The 21,448-nt window shown below is 42.5% G+C and overlaps 1 protein-coding gene across 1 annotated transcript; it reads left to right on the top strand.

Moving 5' to 3' along the window:
• Nucleotides 1-13,794: 13,794 nt before the first annotated feature.
• Nucleotides 13,795-14,839, top strand: LOC131400617 (putative MAGE domain-containing protein MAGEA13P). The gene is given in 2 exon segments (XM_058535322.1): nt 13,795-13,925; nt 13,927-14,839. Coding segments are annotated over 2 exon segments (1,044 nt in total).
• The last annotated feature ends 6,609 nt before the right edge of the window (nt 14,840-21,448 follow it).

Here is a 21,448-nt window from a genome sequence, read left to right on the forward strand (position 1 = left end):
AGAAAGAAAAGGTGTTAGATTTGGAAAGGAAGAAAAGAGCACTGATATTAATCACAGACAAGTTTATCCACATAGAAAACCAAGAGAACACACAGAAAAAATTTTTGGAACTTACAAGAGATTTCAGCTGCATTGCTGAAAGTGATATCAGTATAGAAAAATCAATTTCATTTCTATACACTAGCAACAAAGAGTTAGAAACTACAATTAAAATTTTTAAATATCATATTTTTATTGCAGTAACATTGGTTTATAACATTGTATAAATTTCATGTGTACATCATCATACTTCCATTTTTGTGTAGATTACATCATGTTCACCACCCAAATACTAATTACAATCCATAACCACACACATGTGCCTAATCACCCCTTTTGCCCTCCTCCCTCTCCCCTTCCCCTCTGGTAACCACCAATACAATCTCTGTCTCTATGTGTTTGTTTGTTGTTGTTGTTATATCCTACTTGTGAATGAGATCATACGGTATTTGAACTTCTCCCTCTGATTTATTACCCTTAAGGGGTTAATCTCCAAAATATAAAGAACTCATACATCTCAACAACAAAAAAACTAACAACCCAATAAAAAAATGGGAAAAAGACTTGAACAGACATTTCTCTAAAGAAGATACGCAGATGGCCAACAGGCACATGAAAAGATGTTCAACATCATTGACTATCAGGGAAACGCAAATCAAAACTACAATGAGATATCACCTCACAACTGTCAGAATGGCTGTAATTAACAACACAGGAAACAGCAAGTGTTGGAGAGGATGTGGAGAGAAGGGAAGTCTCATACACTGCTGGTGGGAGTGCAAACTGGTGCAACCACTATGGAAAACAGTATGGAGATTCCTCAAAAAATTAAGGATAGAAATATCATACGATCCAGCTATTCCACTGCTGGGTATTTATCGAAAGAACATGAAAACATCAATGCGTAAACATACATGCACCCCTGTGTTCATTGCAGTATTATTCACAATAGCCAAGGCGTGGAAGCAACCTAAGTGCCCATCAAGGGACGAATGGATAAAGAAGATGTGGTATATATACACAATGGAATACTACTCAGCCATAAGAAACGATGAAATCTAGCCATTTGTGACAACATGGATGGACATTGAGGGTATTATGCTAAGTGAAACAAATATCATTTATATCAACAAAACAAACACTAGGTACCTAGAAATAAATTCAGTGAAAGATGTGCAAGACCATTATATACAAAATTATAAAATTTTTATTGAAAGGTATTTAGAAAATCTAAATAAATGGAGAGTAGTGATCATGGGAAGACTCAGTAAAGATATGAATTTTTGCCAAATGAATCAGTAAAGTCAATGTAATTCCAATTAGGAGAATAAGTACAGATATAAAATCCCAGGGTTCAAATTCCAATGCAGCCACTTACTATATGACCTTGGGCAAGTTAACTCACCATTTGTACTTCAGTTTTGTTGTCAGATAAATAAAGATAATGTATTATTTTCCCCTTCGAGTTCTTGTGAAGAATAAATAAAATAAATTTAAAGTGTTTAAAATATTCCTGGCACATAGTTAGGTGCTCTAAATTGTTACCCATCATTGTTGTTATATTAAGAACTACAAGTCCAGAAAGAAAAGAAACAAACAAGGTAATAGAAAATTGGTAAGCAAATGAAAAAGAATTTATGGAATAAGAAATAAAACTCTCCAATATGCACTTAAGACAATTTTTACTAATCATGGTAAAAGTCAAATTAAAAGTCTAAGATATCATTCCTCCAGTCACATTGGCAAAGATTAAAATGTGTTGGCGAGATTGTAAGAGAAACAAGTGTTTTTGAACACTGTGAGAGTATAAATTGGCACCATTTTGTAGTAAAATATGACAGTAACTAACAAATTATAAAGTGTGCATACATTTTTGATCCAGCAATTCCATTTATGGAAATTTATCCTACAAAACTGTCATAGAAGTACACCAAGATGGAAAGATGTGTATTGCCACATTGCTTGTAATATCAGAAACTGGAAAAAATCTAAAGATCCATATTATTCAGTCAATATAAAGAAAGAGATAGACAGATATACATTAATATGGAAAAATGTCCAATATCTAATGTTAAGTGAAAGAGCAAGATGTAGAATAGTAAGTCCAATAAGGTACCATAATTTAAATTTTTTAATATAAATATTAGTATACACGTAAAAATCCTCTGGAAGAATATACAGAAATTGTTCACAGTGGTAAACTCTGGGGGCGTGAGCAGAAGAGGAATGCATGTAACTTTTATTGTCTATTTTAAGCATGTCTCAATTGTCTAAAAATATTACAAAACGAGCACATTATTTTTATGATAAAATAGATATACTTCTGCTAAGCTTTATTTAATTAACATGATTCCCACTGTTAAGCATATTTCTTAGCTTGACATATATGTTAAACTATTTATCTTAAATTATTTGAAGAAATACTAAAGACTTCCCCAATTCAATAGGATGGATGTTTAGTTTTTAAACTTATGAAACCTTTGGAATGATGATTCATTAAGGTTTCAGTTCTACCTTTTCAGATGCATGCTAAAACTCATTATATGTTTCACCAGAGCCAAATGACAATGGTTTCAGTTCCTGAATGTTTGAACAATTTTTGTCATTTCCCTATATGTATTTCTCCACAGGACAATAAAACACCATACCCTTAGGCTTTGTTTCATCACCAAGGAATTTCCCCAGCAATAATAACTCTGGGGTGGCTTGGATATTAAAAATGACCACTCCTGATACGTTGCAGGGGTGGGGGCAGTGGTAAGGGGATGCTGGAAGACAAAATGCTCTAATTGGAGAAAGGGAGTATTTTATTAGTGCTCCCTAAAAAGCCCTCCCAAAATGACCTTCCATCTTTCCTCATCTCTCCATGTTCAATTCTGACAGCCCACATGGCGGAGAGACGGTGTTTCCTCCAAGCCTTTCACCACAGCCACCCCATTCAGTGGTTCACCCTGTTCTCTCCCACCCTTCACCATGCATGACCTACTATTTTGGATGTCATATCCAAAATCCCTCCAAGGTAATGAGACTATATTTAATATTCAAGTCTCAGTGGATATGTGAATTATCTCACTTCCTTCCTACAAATATCCCTTAAGTGCCTTGAAGACCATTTACTTCTTGGCTACTACCAGGTAACTTTTCCATCCCTCCTCATTTCCCCAATTTCCATGTAGCTCTTCTCAGTTTTCTATTTCCAGCCTGAAATCCCTGCCTTCATTCTGTCAAGACTAGTGAATTAAACTTGCCCTACTGGGTATCCTAGCTTTGTTTTAAATCTGAGATTTATCTTCATCTCAGAAAGTGTATTAAACAGAATTAGGGTTTATTCAGTGCAGATGGAGAGGAGGCAGATATTCACATACTGAAAGTTGTTCTGGGTGTTTGCATTCAGGAAACTATAATCTACCACTGATGAGCTCACCTGGAGGTGGGAGGGGGTTGTTCAACTTTGTACTGAATGTTTTATCCAGGGCAACATGAGAAAAAAATAAAGGCTTCCAGATTGGAAACTGAAATGTAAAACTGTCTTTATTCAGATTCCAAGGTAGAGGATGTAAAATATCAATCTCTAAAAAATGTTTCAAAAACTAGTAATTGAGTTTAGCAAGGTTGCAGTGTACAAGATCTACATACAAAAATCAATTGTATTTTTACATACTAGCGATGAATGATTGGAAACTGAAATTAAAACCAGTGTATTTTAAAATACGTACTGATAATTTTCTTAAAATCAGAAAATATGAAACACATGGGAATAAATCTGACAAAATATGTAGAAAAACTGTACACCAAAAACTACAAATCACTGTAGATATAAACTAAAGAAGACCTAAATAAATGATAACATGGGGGGACAAACATCTTATCTATAGAGAAAGAGATTTTAGTGGATTGACTTGTGGTCCCCCAAAAGATATGTATAAATTCTAACCCCCAGTACCTCTGAGTATGACTTTATTTGTAAAAAAGTTCTTTGCATATACAATTAAGTGAAGAATCTCCAGATGAGATTATCCTGGGTTATCCAGATGGGCCCTAAATCCAATGACAAATGTCCTTATAAGAACGGAAAAGATACATAACACACAAAGGAGAGACACAGGGGAGAAGGTCATGAGCAGATGGAGGCAGAGATTGGAGTTACACAGCCCCAAGTCAAGGAATGCCTGGAGCCACCAGAAGATGGAAAAAGCAAGGAAGAATTCTTCCCTAGAGCCTTGGGAGAGAGCACAGTCCCGCCAACACCTTGATTTCAGACAGCAGACCTCAAGAATTGTAAAAGAATAAATTTCTGTTTTAACACACCCAGTTTGTGGTAATTTGTTATAGCAGCACTAGGAAATTAATACACAGATATAAGAATTACAGTGGACCTCTAATCAGAAACTATGCAGAAAAAAAGTGTGAAGTGAAATATTTAAAGTATTGAAAGAAAAAACAATCCGCCAACCTAGAATTCTATATCCAGCAAAACTGTTCTTCAGAAGTGAAGAGAAAGTAAAGACTTTCTCAGGCAAAAAAAAAACTGAGAGAATCCATTGCCCATACATTCACCTTGCAAGAAATGCTAAAAAGAAGTTCTTCAGGCAAAAGGGAAAATATACAGGTCAAAACCTTGGGTCTACATAAAAAAGGAAGAGCATTAGAGAAGGAATAAATGAAGAAATAAAATTATTTATTTTTATTATTCATAATTGATCTAACTGATAACTGTCTAGTAACAATGTATAGGGTGATTATAACATATGCATAAGGAAAATGAATAATAGCAATGTCACAAGGGATGGGGGCAAGGAATTGAGAATACTCTAATAAAATGCATACACTACATGTGAAACAGTTTAGTGTTATTTGAAGGTGGACTTATATGAATTAAAAATGTATATTGTAGACTAGAGAAACCATTACATTTTTTTAAAAGGAGTATATTTGATAAGTCAGACAGAGAAAGACAAATACTGTATGATCTTACCTAAATGTGGAACCTAAAAAACTGAATTCATAGAAACAGAGAACAAATTGGTGGTTGCTGGGGTGGGGGGTGGAAATGCGTGTAGGTAGTCAACAGTTACAAACTTCCAGTTATAAGATGAAAAAGTTCTGGAGATGTAATGCACAGCATGGTAACTCTAGTTAACAATACTGTATTGTATACTTGAAATTTGCTAAGAGAGTAGATTTTAAAAGTTCTCACCACAAAAAAAATTGTAACTATATGAAGTGATGGATGGGTTAAACTAACCTTATTGTGGTAATCATTTTGCAATATATATGTATATCAAATTATTATATTGTATACCTTAAACTTACACAATGTAATATGTCATTTATGTTTCAACAAAGCTGGAAAAATATTATATTTGATACACTCAGAGATTGATAGACTAAGAGAGGAGATGAAAGGGAATCATATTACTCAATTAAAATCAGAGAAGGCAGAAAAAGAGGAGAAAAAAAGAAATGTAGAATAAATTAAACAAATAGAAAACAGTTATAAATATGCTAAATATTAATCCAACTATATCAACAATCACTTTAAATGTGAATGGTTTATGTACACATGTTAAAAAACACAGATAGTCAAAGTGATAGAAAACAATTCACAATCATATTTTGTCTACAAGAAATTCATTTTAAATATAATGATTCAGGTAGGCTAAAAGTAAAGGAATAGAAAAAATTATACCACACTAACAATAATAAAAAGAAAGCTGTTGTAGCTATATTAATTTTGTAGAAGCAGACCTTAGAACAAGGGAAACCAGGGATACAGAGGGACATTACGTAATTAAAAAGGAGTCAATTCTCCAAGAAGATATAGCAATATTAAATACATATGCAACTAAAAACAAAGTGTCAGAATATGCTAAGCAAAATCTGATAGAGCTGAAATGAGAAAGAGATAAATCCACTAATATATTTGGAGACTTCAATACTACTCTGTCACTAATTGATAGATCAAACAGGCAGAAAATCAGAAGGGATACAGGTGACCTAAACAGCATTATCAATCAACTTGACCTACTTGACATTTATAAAATACACTTTCCCACAACAACAGAATACATATTATTCTCAAGTGGCATAAAACATTTATCAAAATAGAACAAATTCATAGCTATTACACACATTAATGAATTTAAAAGAATAGAAATCATACAAAGTATTTTCACAAGCCACAATGGAATTAAACTGGAAATCAATAACAAGAAGGTAGAGTATCCCACAAATATCTGGAAATTAAATAACACACTTCTAAATAATTCATGGGTCAAAGCCCAAAGAGAGATTAAAAATATATATTTTGACCTAAGTGAAAATAAAACTATGACTTAAAATTTTAAAGAAAGCAGAGAGAAAAATAGAGTAAAAATCAATGAAGTTGAAAACAGAAAAGTAATAGAGAAAATGAATGCAACCCAAAGCTGGTTCTTTGGAAAGATCAATAAAATTCATAAAATTCTTGAATTATTGATTTCATGCTCTTTGGACAAATACCCAGTAGTGGAATAGCTGGATCATATAGTATCTCTATTTTTAATATTTTGAGAAATCTCCATGCTGTTTTCCTTAGGTTGCATTCCCACCAACCCAGGTGCCCATCAACAGATGAATGGATAAAGAAGATGTGGTATATATACAAAATGGAATACTACTCAGCAATGAAAAAAGACAAAATTGTGCAATTTGCGACAACATGGGTGGACTCTGAGGGTATTATGTTAAGCGAAATAAGTCAGACAGAGAAAGACAAATACTGTACGATTTCACTCATATGTGGAAGATAAACAAACAAACACATAGATAAGGAGAACAGATTGGTGGTTACCAAAGGGAAGGGGGGTGGGGGGAGGTTGAAAGGGGTAAAAGAGCACATATGGGGCTGGCCCAGTGGTTTAGCAGTTAAGTGCGTGCACTCCGCTACTGGCGGCCCGGGTTCGGAACCCTGGGCATGCACCGATGCACCGCTTCTCCAGCCATGCTGAGGCCATGTCCCACATACAGCAACTAGAAGGATGTGCAACTATGACATACAACTATCTACTGGGGCTTTGGGGAAAAAAAAAAAGGAGGAGGATTGGCAATAGATGTTAGCTCAGAGCTGGTCTTCCTCAGCAAAAAGAGGAGGATTAGCATGGATGTTAGCTCAGGGCTGATCTCCCTCACAGAAAAAAAAAAAAAAAAGAGCACATATGTATTGCGAGGGATAAAAACTAGACTATTGGTGGTGAACACAATTCAGTCTATACAGAAACTGAAATATAACAATGTACATCTGAAATTTACACAATGTTATAACCCAATGTGACCTCGATAAGATAATTTAAAGAAAAATAATAAACGTAATCAAAGAGGTGAAAGACTTGTACACTGAAAATTAAAAAAACATCAATGAAGGAAATTAAAGAACACACAGATAAATGGAAAAACTTCTGTGTTCATGGTTTGGAAGAATTAATATCGTTGAAATGTCCTTACTACCCAAAGTAATCTACAGATTAAACACAATCCTTATCAAAATTCCAATGACATTCTTTACGGAAATAGAAAAAACAGTCCTAAATTTCATATGGAACCACATAAGACCCTGAATAGCCAAAGCAAACTTCAGCAAGAAGAACAAAACTGGAGGCATCACACTTCTTGATTTAAAAGTATATTAGAAAGCTACAGTAATCAAACAGTATGGAACTGGCCTAAAAACAGACATATAGACCAATGAAACAGAATAAAGAGCTCAGAAATAAGTCCACACACCCACAGCCAACTGATCTTGGACAAGAGTGCCAAAAACACACAACAGGGAAAGGATAGTCTCTTCAATAAATGATTGGGAAAACTGAATATCCACATGCAGAAGGCTGAAAATGGACCTCTATCTCACACAATACACAAAAATCAACTCCAAATGGATCAAAAACTTAAATGCAAGACCTGAAATTTGAAAACTACTAGAAGAAAACATAGACACTGATCTTGGCACTAATTTTTTGGATATGATAGCAAAAGCACAGACAACAAAAGCAAAAATAAACAAGTGGGATTGCATCAAACTAAAAAGCTTTTGCATAGCAAAGGAAACAATCAACAGAGTGAAAAAGCAACCTATAGAATGGGAGAAAATATTTGCAAATCATATATCTGATTAGAGGTCAATATCCAAAGTATATAAGGAACTCTAACAACCCAATAGCAAAAAACCACCCGAATAAAAAAATGGGCTAAGAACCAGAATAGACGTTTCTCAAAAGAAGGCGCTCAACATCACTAATAACCGGGGAAATGCAAATCAAAACCAGAATGAGATATCACCTCACACCTGTGAGGATGGCTATTATCAAGACAAGAGATAACAAGTGTTGGCGAGGATGTAAAGGGAACCCTTGTGTACTTGGTTGGAATGTAAATTGGTACAACCATTATGGAAGACAGTAGGAGGTTTTTCAAAAAATTAAAACTAGAACTACTACAGGATCCAGCAATCTCACTTCTGGGTATATATCCAAAGGAAATGAAATCAGTATCTGAAAGAGATATTTGCACTCCTGTGTTCATTGTAGCATTATTCACAATAGCCATGATATGGAAATAACCTAAGTGTCAGTTGATGGATGAATGCATAAAGAAAACGTGATATATATATTTCCATTGTTTATGTATATATATATACATATATATATAATATTTGATTGTGTGTGTATATATATATTTGAATACTATATTATTATTCAACTTTAAAAAAGAAAGAAATGCTATTTGTGACGACATTGATGAACTTGGAGGCTATTCTTCTAAGTGAAATATGTCAGACAGAAAAGGACATATACTGAGTGATCCAACTTACATGTGGAATCTTAAAAAGTTGAATTCATAAAAGCAGAGTGGGATGGTGTTTGCCAGTGGCTGAGATGTGGGGAAAATGGGGAGATGGTGGTCAAAGGGGATAAAGGTTCAGTTATATGGGATGAATAAGTTCTGGGGATCTGATGTACAGCATGGTAACTATAGTTAATCATACTCTATTGTATACTTGAAATTTGCTAAGAAGGTTGACCTTATGTGTTTTCACCACACACAAAAAAAACAGTAACTATGTGAGGTAATGGATATGCTACTTAGCTTGATTATCATAACCATGTCACAATGTATATGTATATCTAAACATCACATTGTATACTTTAAATACATGCAATTTATATTTAAGTATAGTTCAATAAAACTGGAAAAAATTAAACTAAGTTAAATTTTATAAAAAGATATTGGCCTTTCTTTCACTAACAATGCAATCTTTTATTGATTTGTCTCTAGGAAAATGCAACAACTGTAGGAAAATAAATGTAGTATGAAATTTTTAAAAATATCCCATTCACAACAGCATGAAAATCCAAAAATTACCTAAGAAGAAGCTTCACAAAAATGTTCAAGATCTTTATGGAGGCAATTATAAAATATTCTTGATAGATTCAGAATATTGGAAATATGTCAATTGTCCTTATATTATTTACAGATTTATTGCCTGCCTTACCTGTATATGCCAAGATGACAAGCTTGGCTTGCTTACTGTCTTCCACTCTTGGTTTGAGGTGGATAGACTCAGGTCTACAAAGGGAGAAGGCCAACTCAGTGCCAGGAGTCAAGGTGATGATCTTGAGGGAGGACTAATAAGAACTCCCACCACAGAAGAGACTGGTCCCCAGGTCCATCCCACCCCAGCTGTTAGCCTTGAGAGAACTTGGGGCGTGATGGCCAGATGTGGCAGACTCTGATTTCCACCAGGAGCGGGGGCACATTTTCAGGGAGGTGAGGGTTTTGATCTGAGGGAGCAGGACCCAGGTCAGCAGAGCAAATCCCAGGCCCTGCCAGGCATCAAGGTGAGGACCCTTATGAAGGGCTGAACTAGCCACCCACCTACCCCAGGTAGAGGAGCCCTACAGAAGTGCACCCTGCTTTCAGCCCTGAGAGACCCCAGGCGGGACTACCCACACCATGTGCATTTCCATGGTGGGAATCTCAGGGATAGGGACCTTGTGAAGGCAGGGGGTGCAGGCCCTGTCAGGAGAAAACAAGAATACCTTGGGGAGGATTGAGGGTAACCCCCAACCCAGAACACATAGGGAGCCTCACAGAAACCTGCCCTGCCCTCGCTGTCAGTTCTGGCAGACCTCACACAAGCCTGCCAGGCTGAGGCTCTGCCTCACTCCTATTTTGCTGGTCTTGGTGAGGAAAGGGCTTTCATCTGAGGGGTGAGGCCTCAGGATGACAGAGCGAGGAGGCCCAGGCAGTGCCAGAAGTCAAGGTAAGGGCTGAGGGGCTTTCCCATCTGGAGTCGAGCGGGACCCATGCCGCTCTGCCCCTGCTATCAGTCCTGGGAAATGCCAGGCAGGATACCCAGATGTGTTGTATTCTGACTTCCACCTTGGGAATCCGAGGGAAGCGAGGTTTCCCCCGAGGGGTCTGAACTTCCGTCTGCAGAGGGAGGAGTCTCAGGCCCTGCCAGGCTTCAAGGTGAGGATCCAGAGGGAGGGGATCTCTCAGCACAGATAGAAGGGCCCTCAGTCACGCTCTGCCCCTACAGTCATTCCTGAGAGGGAGGTCCCAGGCAGGGTTCCTGGGTGTGACATATCCCGACTTCTGCATTGGGAGTCTGAGGGACAGCAGGCTTCTTAGTTGAGGCTGGACTCGGGTCAGCAGAGGGAGGTGTCCCAGGACCCGCCGGGCATTAAGGTGAGAACTCGGAGAAAAAGACCGAGGGGAGCTCTCACCACAGAGGGTGCCTCAGGGCCCCCCTCCCCCAACCCTGCCCCTGCAGTCATCCCCGGGAGGCCCCAGGCAGGGCCCCGGATGTATTGTATCTGGATCTCCATCTTGGGAGTCTGAGAAACGTGAGCCTTTTTCTGAGGGGCGCGGGTTCGGGTGGTCAGAGGCAGGTGTCTCAAGCTCTGCCAGGCCTTAAGATGAGGACCGTTATGGAGTGCTGAGGGGAGCTCTCACCAGACAGAAAGGGGCCCACTGACACCCACCCCTGCTGTCAGCCTTGGGAGGCCCAGGGCCGGACCGTTAGGCCGAGGCACCTCCCGCAGTCCTCTGTACTTCTGTGTGGCTGATTTCCGGGACATGGATGCCTTGACCTGAGGGCTGCCTTTTCAGTCTGCTGAAGGGGGAGAGTGCAGGCCCTGTCGGGAGTAAATACGAATTCTGTGGGTATGCCCCACCACAGAACTCAGAAAAATCTCCACAGAAATTGACCCTGATCCTTTCTGTCAGCCTGAGGACTCCAGGAAATGCTTTCAGGCTGAACTTCCTCCTTTGTCCCCCTATTTCCAAACTCGAGGTCTTAGGGTGGTGAGGGCCTTGGTCTGAAGGGTCCAAACTCTCGTGACCAGAGGAGGAGTCCCAGGCCCTACCAGGCATAAAGCTGAGGCCCTTTAGGTAAGGCTGAGAGGATAAAGAGTGCCCCACAGAAACCTGCCCTTTCTCTCAACTCTGAGAGGCCCCAGGCAGGGCTGTCAGGCACTGATGTCCCCTCCATTCTCCTCACTTCCTTGCCTGGTGTCTATGGGAGATGGGGGCCTTTGCCTGAAGGAAGCTCCTTAAGTTAGCAAAAAGGAGGGGTTTCAGGCACTATCAGGAATAAATATGAATCCCTTGAGGAGGGCTGAGGGTAACTGTCAAGCACAACACTGAGGGAGTTGTGCAGCCTCTGCTTTATCCTTGGTAGACCTTGGACAGGCCTGTCAGGCTAAGGCCCAGCCTCACTCCCTTCTTGGTGGTCTTGGTGAGGTGACAGTCTGGGTCTGAGGGGTGGATCCTGAGGTCACAGAGGGAGGAGCCCCAGCCCTGCCAGGAGTCAAGGTGAGGACTCTGAGGTAGGACTGAGAGGACCTTCAACTGTAGATCGAGGGGTCTCCAGCCCTGTCCTGCTCCTGCTGTCAGCCCTGGGAGACCTCAAGTAGAGCTGTTAGGCAGAGGCATCCTCCTCCAATCCCGTGCCTCTCTCACTTCCTTGTCTGGCATCTCCGGGAGACAGAGCCTTGGCCTGAGGGATGCTTCCTCAGGTCAGCAGAAGGGAAAGAATGCAGGCCCTGTGGGAATAAATATGAATAGCTTCCGGAGGGCTGAGGGTAGCTCCCACTCCACACAAAGAAGTCGCCAGAGAAACTTGCCCCAGCTCTGTTGTCAGCCTTGGTTGTCCCCAGGCAGGTCAGTCTGAGTCTCCCCTCATTTCCAGTTGGCATGAGGGGGTCTCAGGGAGGTGAGGATCTTTGTCTGAGAAAGCCAGACTCAGGTTACCAGAGGGAGGAGTCCCAGCCCCTGTTGGGCATTGAGGTGAATATCCTGAGGGATGACTAAGTGTACCCACCACCCCAGAACATACTAGGTCCAGCCCCTGCTGAATCTTAGGCAGGGGTGGCTGGATGTGGCATCTCCTCACTTTTCTCTCATTGGTCTCAGCAAGGTGAAGGCCTTGTTCTGATGGGGCAACTTCACATCAGCAGGCGGAGTCACATTAGGTCAGCTCAGAGAGGAGCCCCAGGCTCTGCCAGGAGTTAAAGTGAGGACTCTGAATAAGGATTGAGGGCCCCCGCAGCCCTTGGAGAGATGAGACCCCTTCCTTGCCCTGGGAGGCCCTGGTGCACAGTGTCCATATGTGGTGCAACCTCATTCCCACCTGGTGGTCTCAAGGGGATGGACTCAGTTCAGCAGAGGGATGAATCAAAGGCTCTGCCAGGAGTTACTTTGAGGATGGAGGATGGAGTGGACCCCCTACTCAAGAACAGATGGGGCCCAGCCCCTCCCTGCCCTGCTGTCAGCCGTGATAGGACCCAGGGCATGGTGGTTGAATGTGGCACCCCCTCACTTCCTCCTCTGCTATATCAGGAAAGTAAGGCCTTGGTTTAAGGAGGGTGACCTCAAGTCAAGAGAAGGAAGAGTCCCAAGCCCTGCCACCATCAAGGTAAGGACTGAGATGATCCCCCTATTTTAGAAGAGAGGGATCCCCACGGAGTTCATCTAGCCCTTACTGTCACCCCAGGGAGGTCCTGGGCAGGTGTGGCCAAATGTGGTGCCCCATCACTTCCTCCTCTTTGTCTCAGGAGTGTGAGCTCTTGTTCTGAGGTTTTGTCTCAGGCCAGCAGAGGGGTGGGGTCCAGGTCCTGCCAGGAGAAAGGTGAGGACCTGAGTGTGCATTGAGGGGACCATCCACCCCAGAACAGTGGGGACATCACAAAGTCTGGCCTTCCCCCTCCTGTCAGCAGTGTGATTGCAGTCTGCAGCCTGAGGTGCCCCCTCAACTCCTCTTATAGGGGCTTAAGTAACCCTGAGGGTGAGGGCCTTGGTCTGAAACGTGTGTCCTCAGGTGAGCAGAGCAGAGGAAGCCCAGGCAGTGGCAGGAGTCAGTCAAGGTGAGGACCCTGAATATCTACCTAGGGCCCCCACCCACACCAGGACAGAGAGGACACCACAGTGCCCAACCTCACACACCCTACTGTTTTACCTGGAATCTGTAGGCTGTGCCAGCTGGCTACACCCTGAGGAGATTTCTCAGGTCCTCCTACAGGTTTTTAGGGGACAGATGAATCAGGAAGACAGGAGACCGCTAGAGGACTATCTAAGGGAAGACCTGTTAAGATGGCCTTTGTCAGAACTGACAAGGTTGAGTTTCTCACACTCTTCCTCTCTCCCTCAGGCCAGTTGGCACCCATCTCCCACCTCCTACCCGCACTCTTGACTGCTGCCACAACACAAGTCATCATGCCTCACAGTCAGAAGAATCAGTGCTGCAAGCTTGCACCAGGCCTTCAGGCCCAAAGAGAGGCTCAGGGCCTGGTAGGTGCACAGGTTCCTGTAGCTGAGGAGGAGGAGGCCGCTTCCTCCTCTCTCTCGTTTGATCCAGCGCACCCCAGAGGTGGCGCCTGCTACTGGAACACCAAGTGTTCCTCCGAGTTCTCAGAGAGCCTGCTCCTCCTTCACTGCCATCAAAGCCACTCCATGGAGCAAATCAAATGAGGGCTCCAGCAGCCAAAAAGAGGGTCCAAGCACCTCGCAGTCTCTAATAGATCCTGAGGCCTTGCTCAATGATGAGCTAAACAGGAAGGTGGCTGAATTGGTGAAGTTCCTGAGTGTCAAGTATCGCACAAAGGAACCCATCACAAAGGCAGAAATGCTGAAGAGTATCCTCAAAGATCACCAGGACCACATCCCTGTGATCTTCAGGAAAGCCTGTGAGTGCATGGAGGTTGTCTTTGGCATCGAAGTGAAGGAAGTGGACCCCACCAGCCAGTCCTATGTGCTCGTCAAAACACTAGACCTCACCTACGATGGGATGCTGAGTGATGATCAGGGCATGCCCAAGACCGGCCTCCTGATACTTATCCTGGGTGTGATCTTCATAGAAGGCAACCGTGTCCCTGAGAAGAGGGTCTGGGAGGTGCTGAATATGATTGGGGTGTATGCTGGGAGGAAAGATTTCATCTATGGGGAGCCCAGGAAGCTCATCACCAAAGATTTAGTGCAGGAAAAGTACCTGGAGTACTGGCAGGTGCCCAACAGCGATCCTCCACACTACGAGTTCCTGTGGGGTCCCAGGGCCCACGCTGAAACCAGCAAGATGAAAGTCCTGGAGTTTTTCGCCAAGGTCAATGGGGCTGACCCCACATCCTTCCCATCCTGGTATGAGGAATCTTTGCGAGATGAGAAAGAGAGAGCCCAGGCCAAAGTCATCACCACTGATGGCACTACTGCTGTTGCCAGTGAGAGTTCCAGTGTCACCTCCAGTGGCTTCTCCTGCCCTGAGTGAAGTCTGAGGAAGATTCTCTACTCTGTTTTGAAGAAACTATTCTTCCTCCTAAAATGTTCATCAATTTCAGAGTCTAGGTTCATGAATGACGTTGGTTACAGATTTATTGCTGTTTATCAGGTTTAAGAATAAGAATTTTGCTATTCTGTAAAACCAGTTGGGAAATCTTCCATCTTATTTTGTGATCTGAAATAGGCTAACATGGCACTGGAATAGAAATTTCCTTAGATATGTGAAAGATCCCAGCAATAAAACAGATGGGATCAAGAAACAGAAAAAAACATGTGATAGATGGTTGTCCTAGGAGTCCTGTATCCCATTTAGTCTTTTGTTTTGTAAAATTAAAGCTATATGCCTGGATTTGCTTGGCTAATTAAAGAATGTATGTGAAATTAAATCTTAATAAATGAGCGTCTGGCTCACTAGCTCATTTAGGCGTGTCTTATAGATGAGAGAAAAGCCTAGAATGGAAAACTGCCTGTAGCAGTTCCTTTGGGATCGTGGATAAACCAGAGAGAAATCTCCAGCTGGAGCAGGTGTGGAAGGTGTCCTCTGCTCTTGTCCCCATGCCACTGAGTACAGTGCACAAACTCAGTGTTCTATATACATCGTCTGCGAGGATTTCCTGACAATAGGGTGATTGTTCTTTGAAGTGGTGCCCAGAGGCTGGCACTTTTTCCCTATCCTGGCATAGCCAGAGCCCACTCCCTTGAAAGGACATTTTAATTAGGTTATCTTGCGTGTAATTTGGCCAACTCTAAGCAATGGCTAGATTTTTGGTGGGGGTGAAATGAATGAAAGTAGTGGTTTGGATGGATGAGCACTGGGAGGGAGGAAAGGAGTTAGTCCTGGATTCAAATTCTAGGAGCTTTGAGTTGTACATCAGCAGGAGAAGACTTCCCCATATCCAAATTAAATAATACATCCACCACCAGGGAAAATTTACTAAGTGTTATTTACAAAGCAGCATTTTTTACTCACTTGATGTTTTGTGTCCTAGAGTGCTACATATTCTCTGAGATGGCATGGAATATATATACACACGCACACACAATCCCAGAGGAAAGAGTGATAGAGTTTGGGGTCAAAATCCTATTAGAAACTACTGCCATTCGTTTAAGATCCAAAAAATGCCAGGCACTGTGCCAGACGCTTTACTTACATTACCTACATTCCAGCAGTCCTACAAGACAGGGCTTATCAACCCCACTTCACAGATGATGAACCTAAGATATATAGCACTTGGCAATAGCACCCGTATAAGTGACAGGACTAGGACCAGATCCCTGATCTGAACTCATCTAGGCCCCGGCTCTTCCCACTCCTCCCAGCCTGAGGCAGACCTTTTGTCTCTTAGTTCATTTCTCCTCTCAGTACTCCATAATGTCTTTCAGGCAACAACAACAAAAAAAAAAACGGCCCTGTGGCCAAGGTACTAAAAGCAGGCCTAACACAGGAAGGTGACAATGAGAATCAAACCCAATTTGGGAATTGCCTGTGGGCTTTATTTACCTAGGGTCCTCCTCCCAGAGCTCCAGGGTTCCTTGAGAGCTGACTTACTTTACCCAGGTGCTGGCCTTTTTGTCTGGTCCCAAGCACTTTCCTGCGTTATAGACCTTCCCCTGGTCTTACCCTGTGTGTCTTCTGTTCAACTTTGGAACCTGGCCTGCTGACCAGCTCGTCACTTCTTCCGCTGAAGACTGTGCGCTGCTTCCAGTGGAACAGCCCCAAATCACCTGCCTTACTCCTGACATAGAGCATTCCTACTTTCTGCAGAAGTCACCTGGCTGTCCCATCCTCCTTTCTAGAACCTCAATAGCAACAGCCCCTTTGAAGTAAAAGTGCACTTTGGAGGAGGTTTGAGGCACCTGATATCCCTTCTGGCGTCCTCAACACACTCTCAAATTGTTTTTCAAAAGAGCTAGTGAGTAGAGTCTGATTTGCACATAATCTACTGGTTCTTGGGATATAACCCTGGAGTTAGGGTTTTTGAAAACTCACTGACATTTGAAGTAGGATTCCAATAAGATATATTATTTGAACAGGCCACTGATCACATCGACAGACGAATGAGCTTACCTAGATGGTCAAAAACCAACGCCTTCCTCGTAAGCAGTAGATGAGGAAACACCATAGAAATCTCTGTATAAGCAAACATCTGCAGGGGCTGAATTTCTAAGACCCTGGAGTCCTCCTAGGAGATGAACCATTGTTCCTTGGTGAACATGTTAGCTCTGAGTAAAAAAGAAAAAAACAGTTAACCATCCTTCCACAGCCTTTTGTCTGTATGTCTGTCCCACAAGAAAATCCTGGTTTTTGGCATGCCTAATGGCACCTATACAGGTGTTGGAGAATGTTCGGTCATGTGGAGGGTAGCAGAGACTCACAAGTTAAGTCTTTAACTATGAATCATAAGGAAAGAGAAAATTCTCAGGCCACTGAGATTATAGAGGCTATTGCAAAGGGCAGTGCAGAACTCTCTGCTAAGATTTACAAGATCCTTTGAAAACTAGAAGTGATCCTGTATTTGAAAGCACCTGTAACATAGCAGCCTCTTGAAAAACTTGGTGAATTTCAAGGCAAATTTGGTCTTCTCAGAAACTCCTTCAGGAGATGAAGAGGGTTGTTGTCATAGCAAATTATAATAGTTGCTTTTTATTGAGCACCTACTGTGTGATGGCTTATGGGAGAGACTACAAGTGCTCCTCTGCCTCTTGTCTTTCTCTCCTTCCCGGGTGGTCCACTTGTAGTTAGGCGGGAGCCAGTATGCCCTTTCCATGCTTCCTCCGCCATTCAGCAGCAAACATGGAGACCCCGTGTTCAGATAGTGAAACTACAAGACGGAAGCAGCCTGGATTCCTGGGTCACCTGAGAGTGGAGAGTCCCTGCCAGCCCACATGAGAGTTTATGTGAACAACGATAACAAAAATTTTGTTGTGTTAAGCCATTCAAATTTCAGCATTTGTTTGTTGCATAAGCTAGCAGTTGCTTTAACTGATTAATGCCTAGTGCTGATTTCTGTTGTTAGGCTTATTTAAATATTTTAATTACAAAGGTGATTGTGCATATATACTTATTGTGAAACATTCTGAAAATACAGACCAATCACAATTCTCCCCTTTACAAAGTACCCCTCAAATTCTGCCCTCTCCTCAGAGGTAACTACGCTTAGTAATCTGATGTGTATTATTTTAAAGCTGATTCCAGGCTTTTTTATAGATATACTATAAAAACATTGTGGTTTTTTTAACATGCATGGGTAATGAAGCACATATTGATCTGACATTTGCCTTTGCCACTTAATAAAATGGATGCAGGATCTTTCCATGACAGCACATATAGATCTACCTCACTTTAGTAATTGCTCTCTAGAATTCTGAAGTATGTATATGCCATAATTAATTAAACACCTCTCCTGATAAATACATAGGTTGTTTCTCATTTTTTGTATGATTAATAGAACTTAAATCAACATCTTTGAACGTGAATTCTTGGGCAAATGTGTGCATTTTCTCATAAAAAAGACATTTTAATGTGGAAAATTGGATTAAAGTGGAAAAGGTGTGAATATTTTAAGTTTTTATAAATATTGCTGCAAGTTTATTCCAAAAGTGTTGTAACAATTCATTTTCTCATAAATCAATGTACTTAAATACCCTACATGCTCAGAACCATTTTATATTATCAATCTTTCAAATTTGGGGCAAAATTATGGGTGAAAAAATATTGTCTCACTATTGTTTTAATTTTTGTCTCCCATTTTCTCATTAGATTAAGCAGAAAATTAACTTAATCCCTCACCCATATAAAGCTAGATTTCTGTAGTGATGTTTTGAGTAAAAAGATTCCTCTGGGCACAATTTCAAATTCTAAAATATCAGCAGGACATTTCTCCTTTACTTTGAGAAGCAAGGATTCAGCCAGAATGCCCAGGAACCAGGAAAGGGGACCAGAGAGGACACCCTCAGTCAGTGAAGGGCATTGAGAGCATCCTGGGAAGAGAAATTACCAGAGTCCATGAGAGAGACCACATGCAAAACCAAGTCCAGAGAGCCCCAGGCAGGCTGGCGGTCAGGGCTCTGAGTCCCGAGTTCAACGTAGGGAGGAGAAGAGTCCAGAAGGAGAGACGGTGGGGAATCGGGGTAGGAGGTACTGGACAATTTACATGAACAGGCTTGGGAAATCTCGGAATCCTCATCACCAGCTGGAAGTCTCAGTGTGGTCTACTCGAGTAAAAGGTCGACTGGAGGAGTGGGCCAGTGGCACGCCAGACACTGCCTCCTACCTTAGAGTCGCCCCCGTGTCCTGTCAGGAGGAGCATAGCTGCTCCCCTGCGTCATTCGGGTGAGCAACACTCTTGAGTACTCTCGCGGTCCAGTGCACCCGTGCCAGTGTCCCAGGGCTGGGAGCTGTCTTGATGCCTGCTGGAGGCTGGGATGTTTCCCCTGTGAACAGTGGACCCCTCCATAGAGACTAGGGTTGTGTGAGTGAGTGGGGTTGGGGACTGATGTCTGACAGTTGAGACAGGCCAGGGGCAGCAGTGAGCAGTGGAAGGGAGTGGCTGTGCAGCTGCAAGGAGGGAGGAATTGGAGGGGCAATGCCCTGGGACTAATCACCTCAGTGACTCTGCAGATAAAGGGCTGGGTGTGGACATGCCTTGAAATAGATCCAGATGGCGTCCCTGGCTCAGGCTGCCTCCCATGGATTCTGAGCTGTTGGCACACTGGAGGGCGGGTGTCCTGTGGCCGAGACTGCTGGTCTACGTTGCCACCAGATACCGTCTGGGATGGAGGATTGGCCCACGGTGCAGACATTTGCAGGGTGGACGGAACCCCGTGGAGACGGTGCTCTTCGTTGTTAAACTGAACGGGGGTGAGGGGATGTGTGAGGTCCAATGCAGAAAGCACCACGTACTATCCTGTTGAGAGCATCTCCATCTCTAAGACGGTGTTTGCACAGAGGGAGGAGATGTCCAACATGACACTCGCAGTGAGAGTTTCCCATGGGAATTCTGAAGTTCCACGAGCAGCTGTAGCACTTTGGGTCTTTTTTCCACAGAGGCAGAAGGCCCAGGCATGTGGTAGGCTCCACATTTTGAACAGCAAATGCGACCTTCTGGTACTTAGATTCATTCATTCATTCATCCAGCAAAGGTTTATTGAACACATGCTCAAGAAAAACAAAAGAAAATGACAAAGCACTTAATTCAGGTGGAGATTAGGTTTGTCTGCATCAATAGAGGTCATTTGAGGCCATAGGTTTAGGTAAAATTGAGGTTTGTATATACGGCAGCCATCACCTCTCCTGAAAACACGATTGGCAGCCAAAATCATACAAAATTTGATAAATCCTGGGAAAAAATTAAAGGGAGGAAGTACTCACCCAGAAAAATCCATCAATCAAAGGAAATTTTTGTTTTTCTATATATATACGAATATATATACACACATGTATTTATACATACACACACAACACACATATATGTGAGTATCTCAGGTCCCTTTTAAGAATCAACTCTTGGCATTCTTTGTCCAAGTCTGAGCTTACACTCAGTGATACCCAGACATATATTTCTTCTAACCTATTGTGTCTATTTTAGGTACCTGGCAGCTCTGTAACTAAAGTTTCTCATCACAAACAGAACAAGAGGCTGGAGGTCCCAGGTAACTGGAGGCTGAGATTCCGTAATGCATCCTATATCTAATTAGTGGACAGCAATTGTCAAAATTTTAGATGTGGGACCTCGCATTCCAACTGAAGCCTTCAAAAGAAATTCAATCCATGAACATGAGGAAGGCAGCGCAGTCTGACTGAAGCGAGGACTGTAAGGCCGGTGTCCTGCCTACCCACTACCTTTCTCCCTCAGGGTAGTGGGCCCTGTCGCCCAACCACAGAACTCGAGGGTTCCCTCTGAGCACTGCTGGGAAAGTTCTGTGCTAGAAGACCCTTCCTCAGCCGTGGACTTCGTCATGTCCCTACACAGGCATCTACCTGTGAGGACTCCGTTCTGCCCAATGCACTGTACCCCAGTTTTGCTGCCTGGCTTTCCAGCACTGCCAGCAACGTGGGAGCCCCCAGCCTCTGCATCCCCAGCACAGCTTACCATCCCATTTCTCGTTCCCCAACTCCTCATTGCCCCACCCCTGACCTGGACACACACAGGCACATGCTGTCCTCCTACCCACACATCTAGTCTCCATTCGCAGCAGGTTCTTCCTTCCTGCTGACCCCAGTCCCTGTCTACGCCTTCCTTCCTAGCCTCGCTTTGAACTCTCTTCTGCAAAGAGGCCCCTGCTAGTGCCTCACCTGGTAGCGTCTCATCATCAAATAACACGGAGAGCCTTCTCTGACCTTTCACCCGTGTTTCACTACGAAGGCAAAACCCTTCCAAGTACTTTAACTAATGCCACATGAATTATGAGGATTTCTACTTGACTAACGGGAGCAGGAACTATCCCCAACCCCATGTTAGTTCCAGAGTTCTCTTTCTGTGCAGTAATATCCTCTCTAGTATTTTGTCCTGCAAATTCTAGCCACTTTGGCCTCCCTGGACTCCCACTTCTATCTCCTCAACTCAGAGAGGCTGTCCAGGCTCTACCTCCATGCCCT

The sequence above is a fragment of the Diceros bicornis genome, chromosome X (genome assembly GCF_020826845.1).
Source record: "Diceros bicornis minor isolate mBicDic1 chromosome X, mDicBic1.mat.cur, whole genome shotgun sequence".
Classification (NCBI taxonomy): Eukaryota; Metazoa; Chordata; class Mammalia; order Perissodactyla; family Rhinocerotidae; genus Diceros; species Diceros bicornis.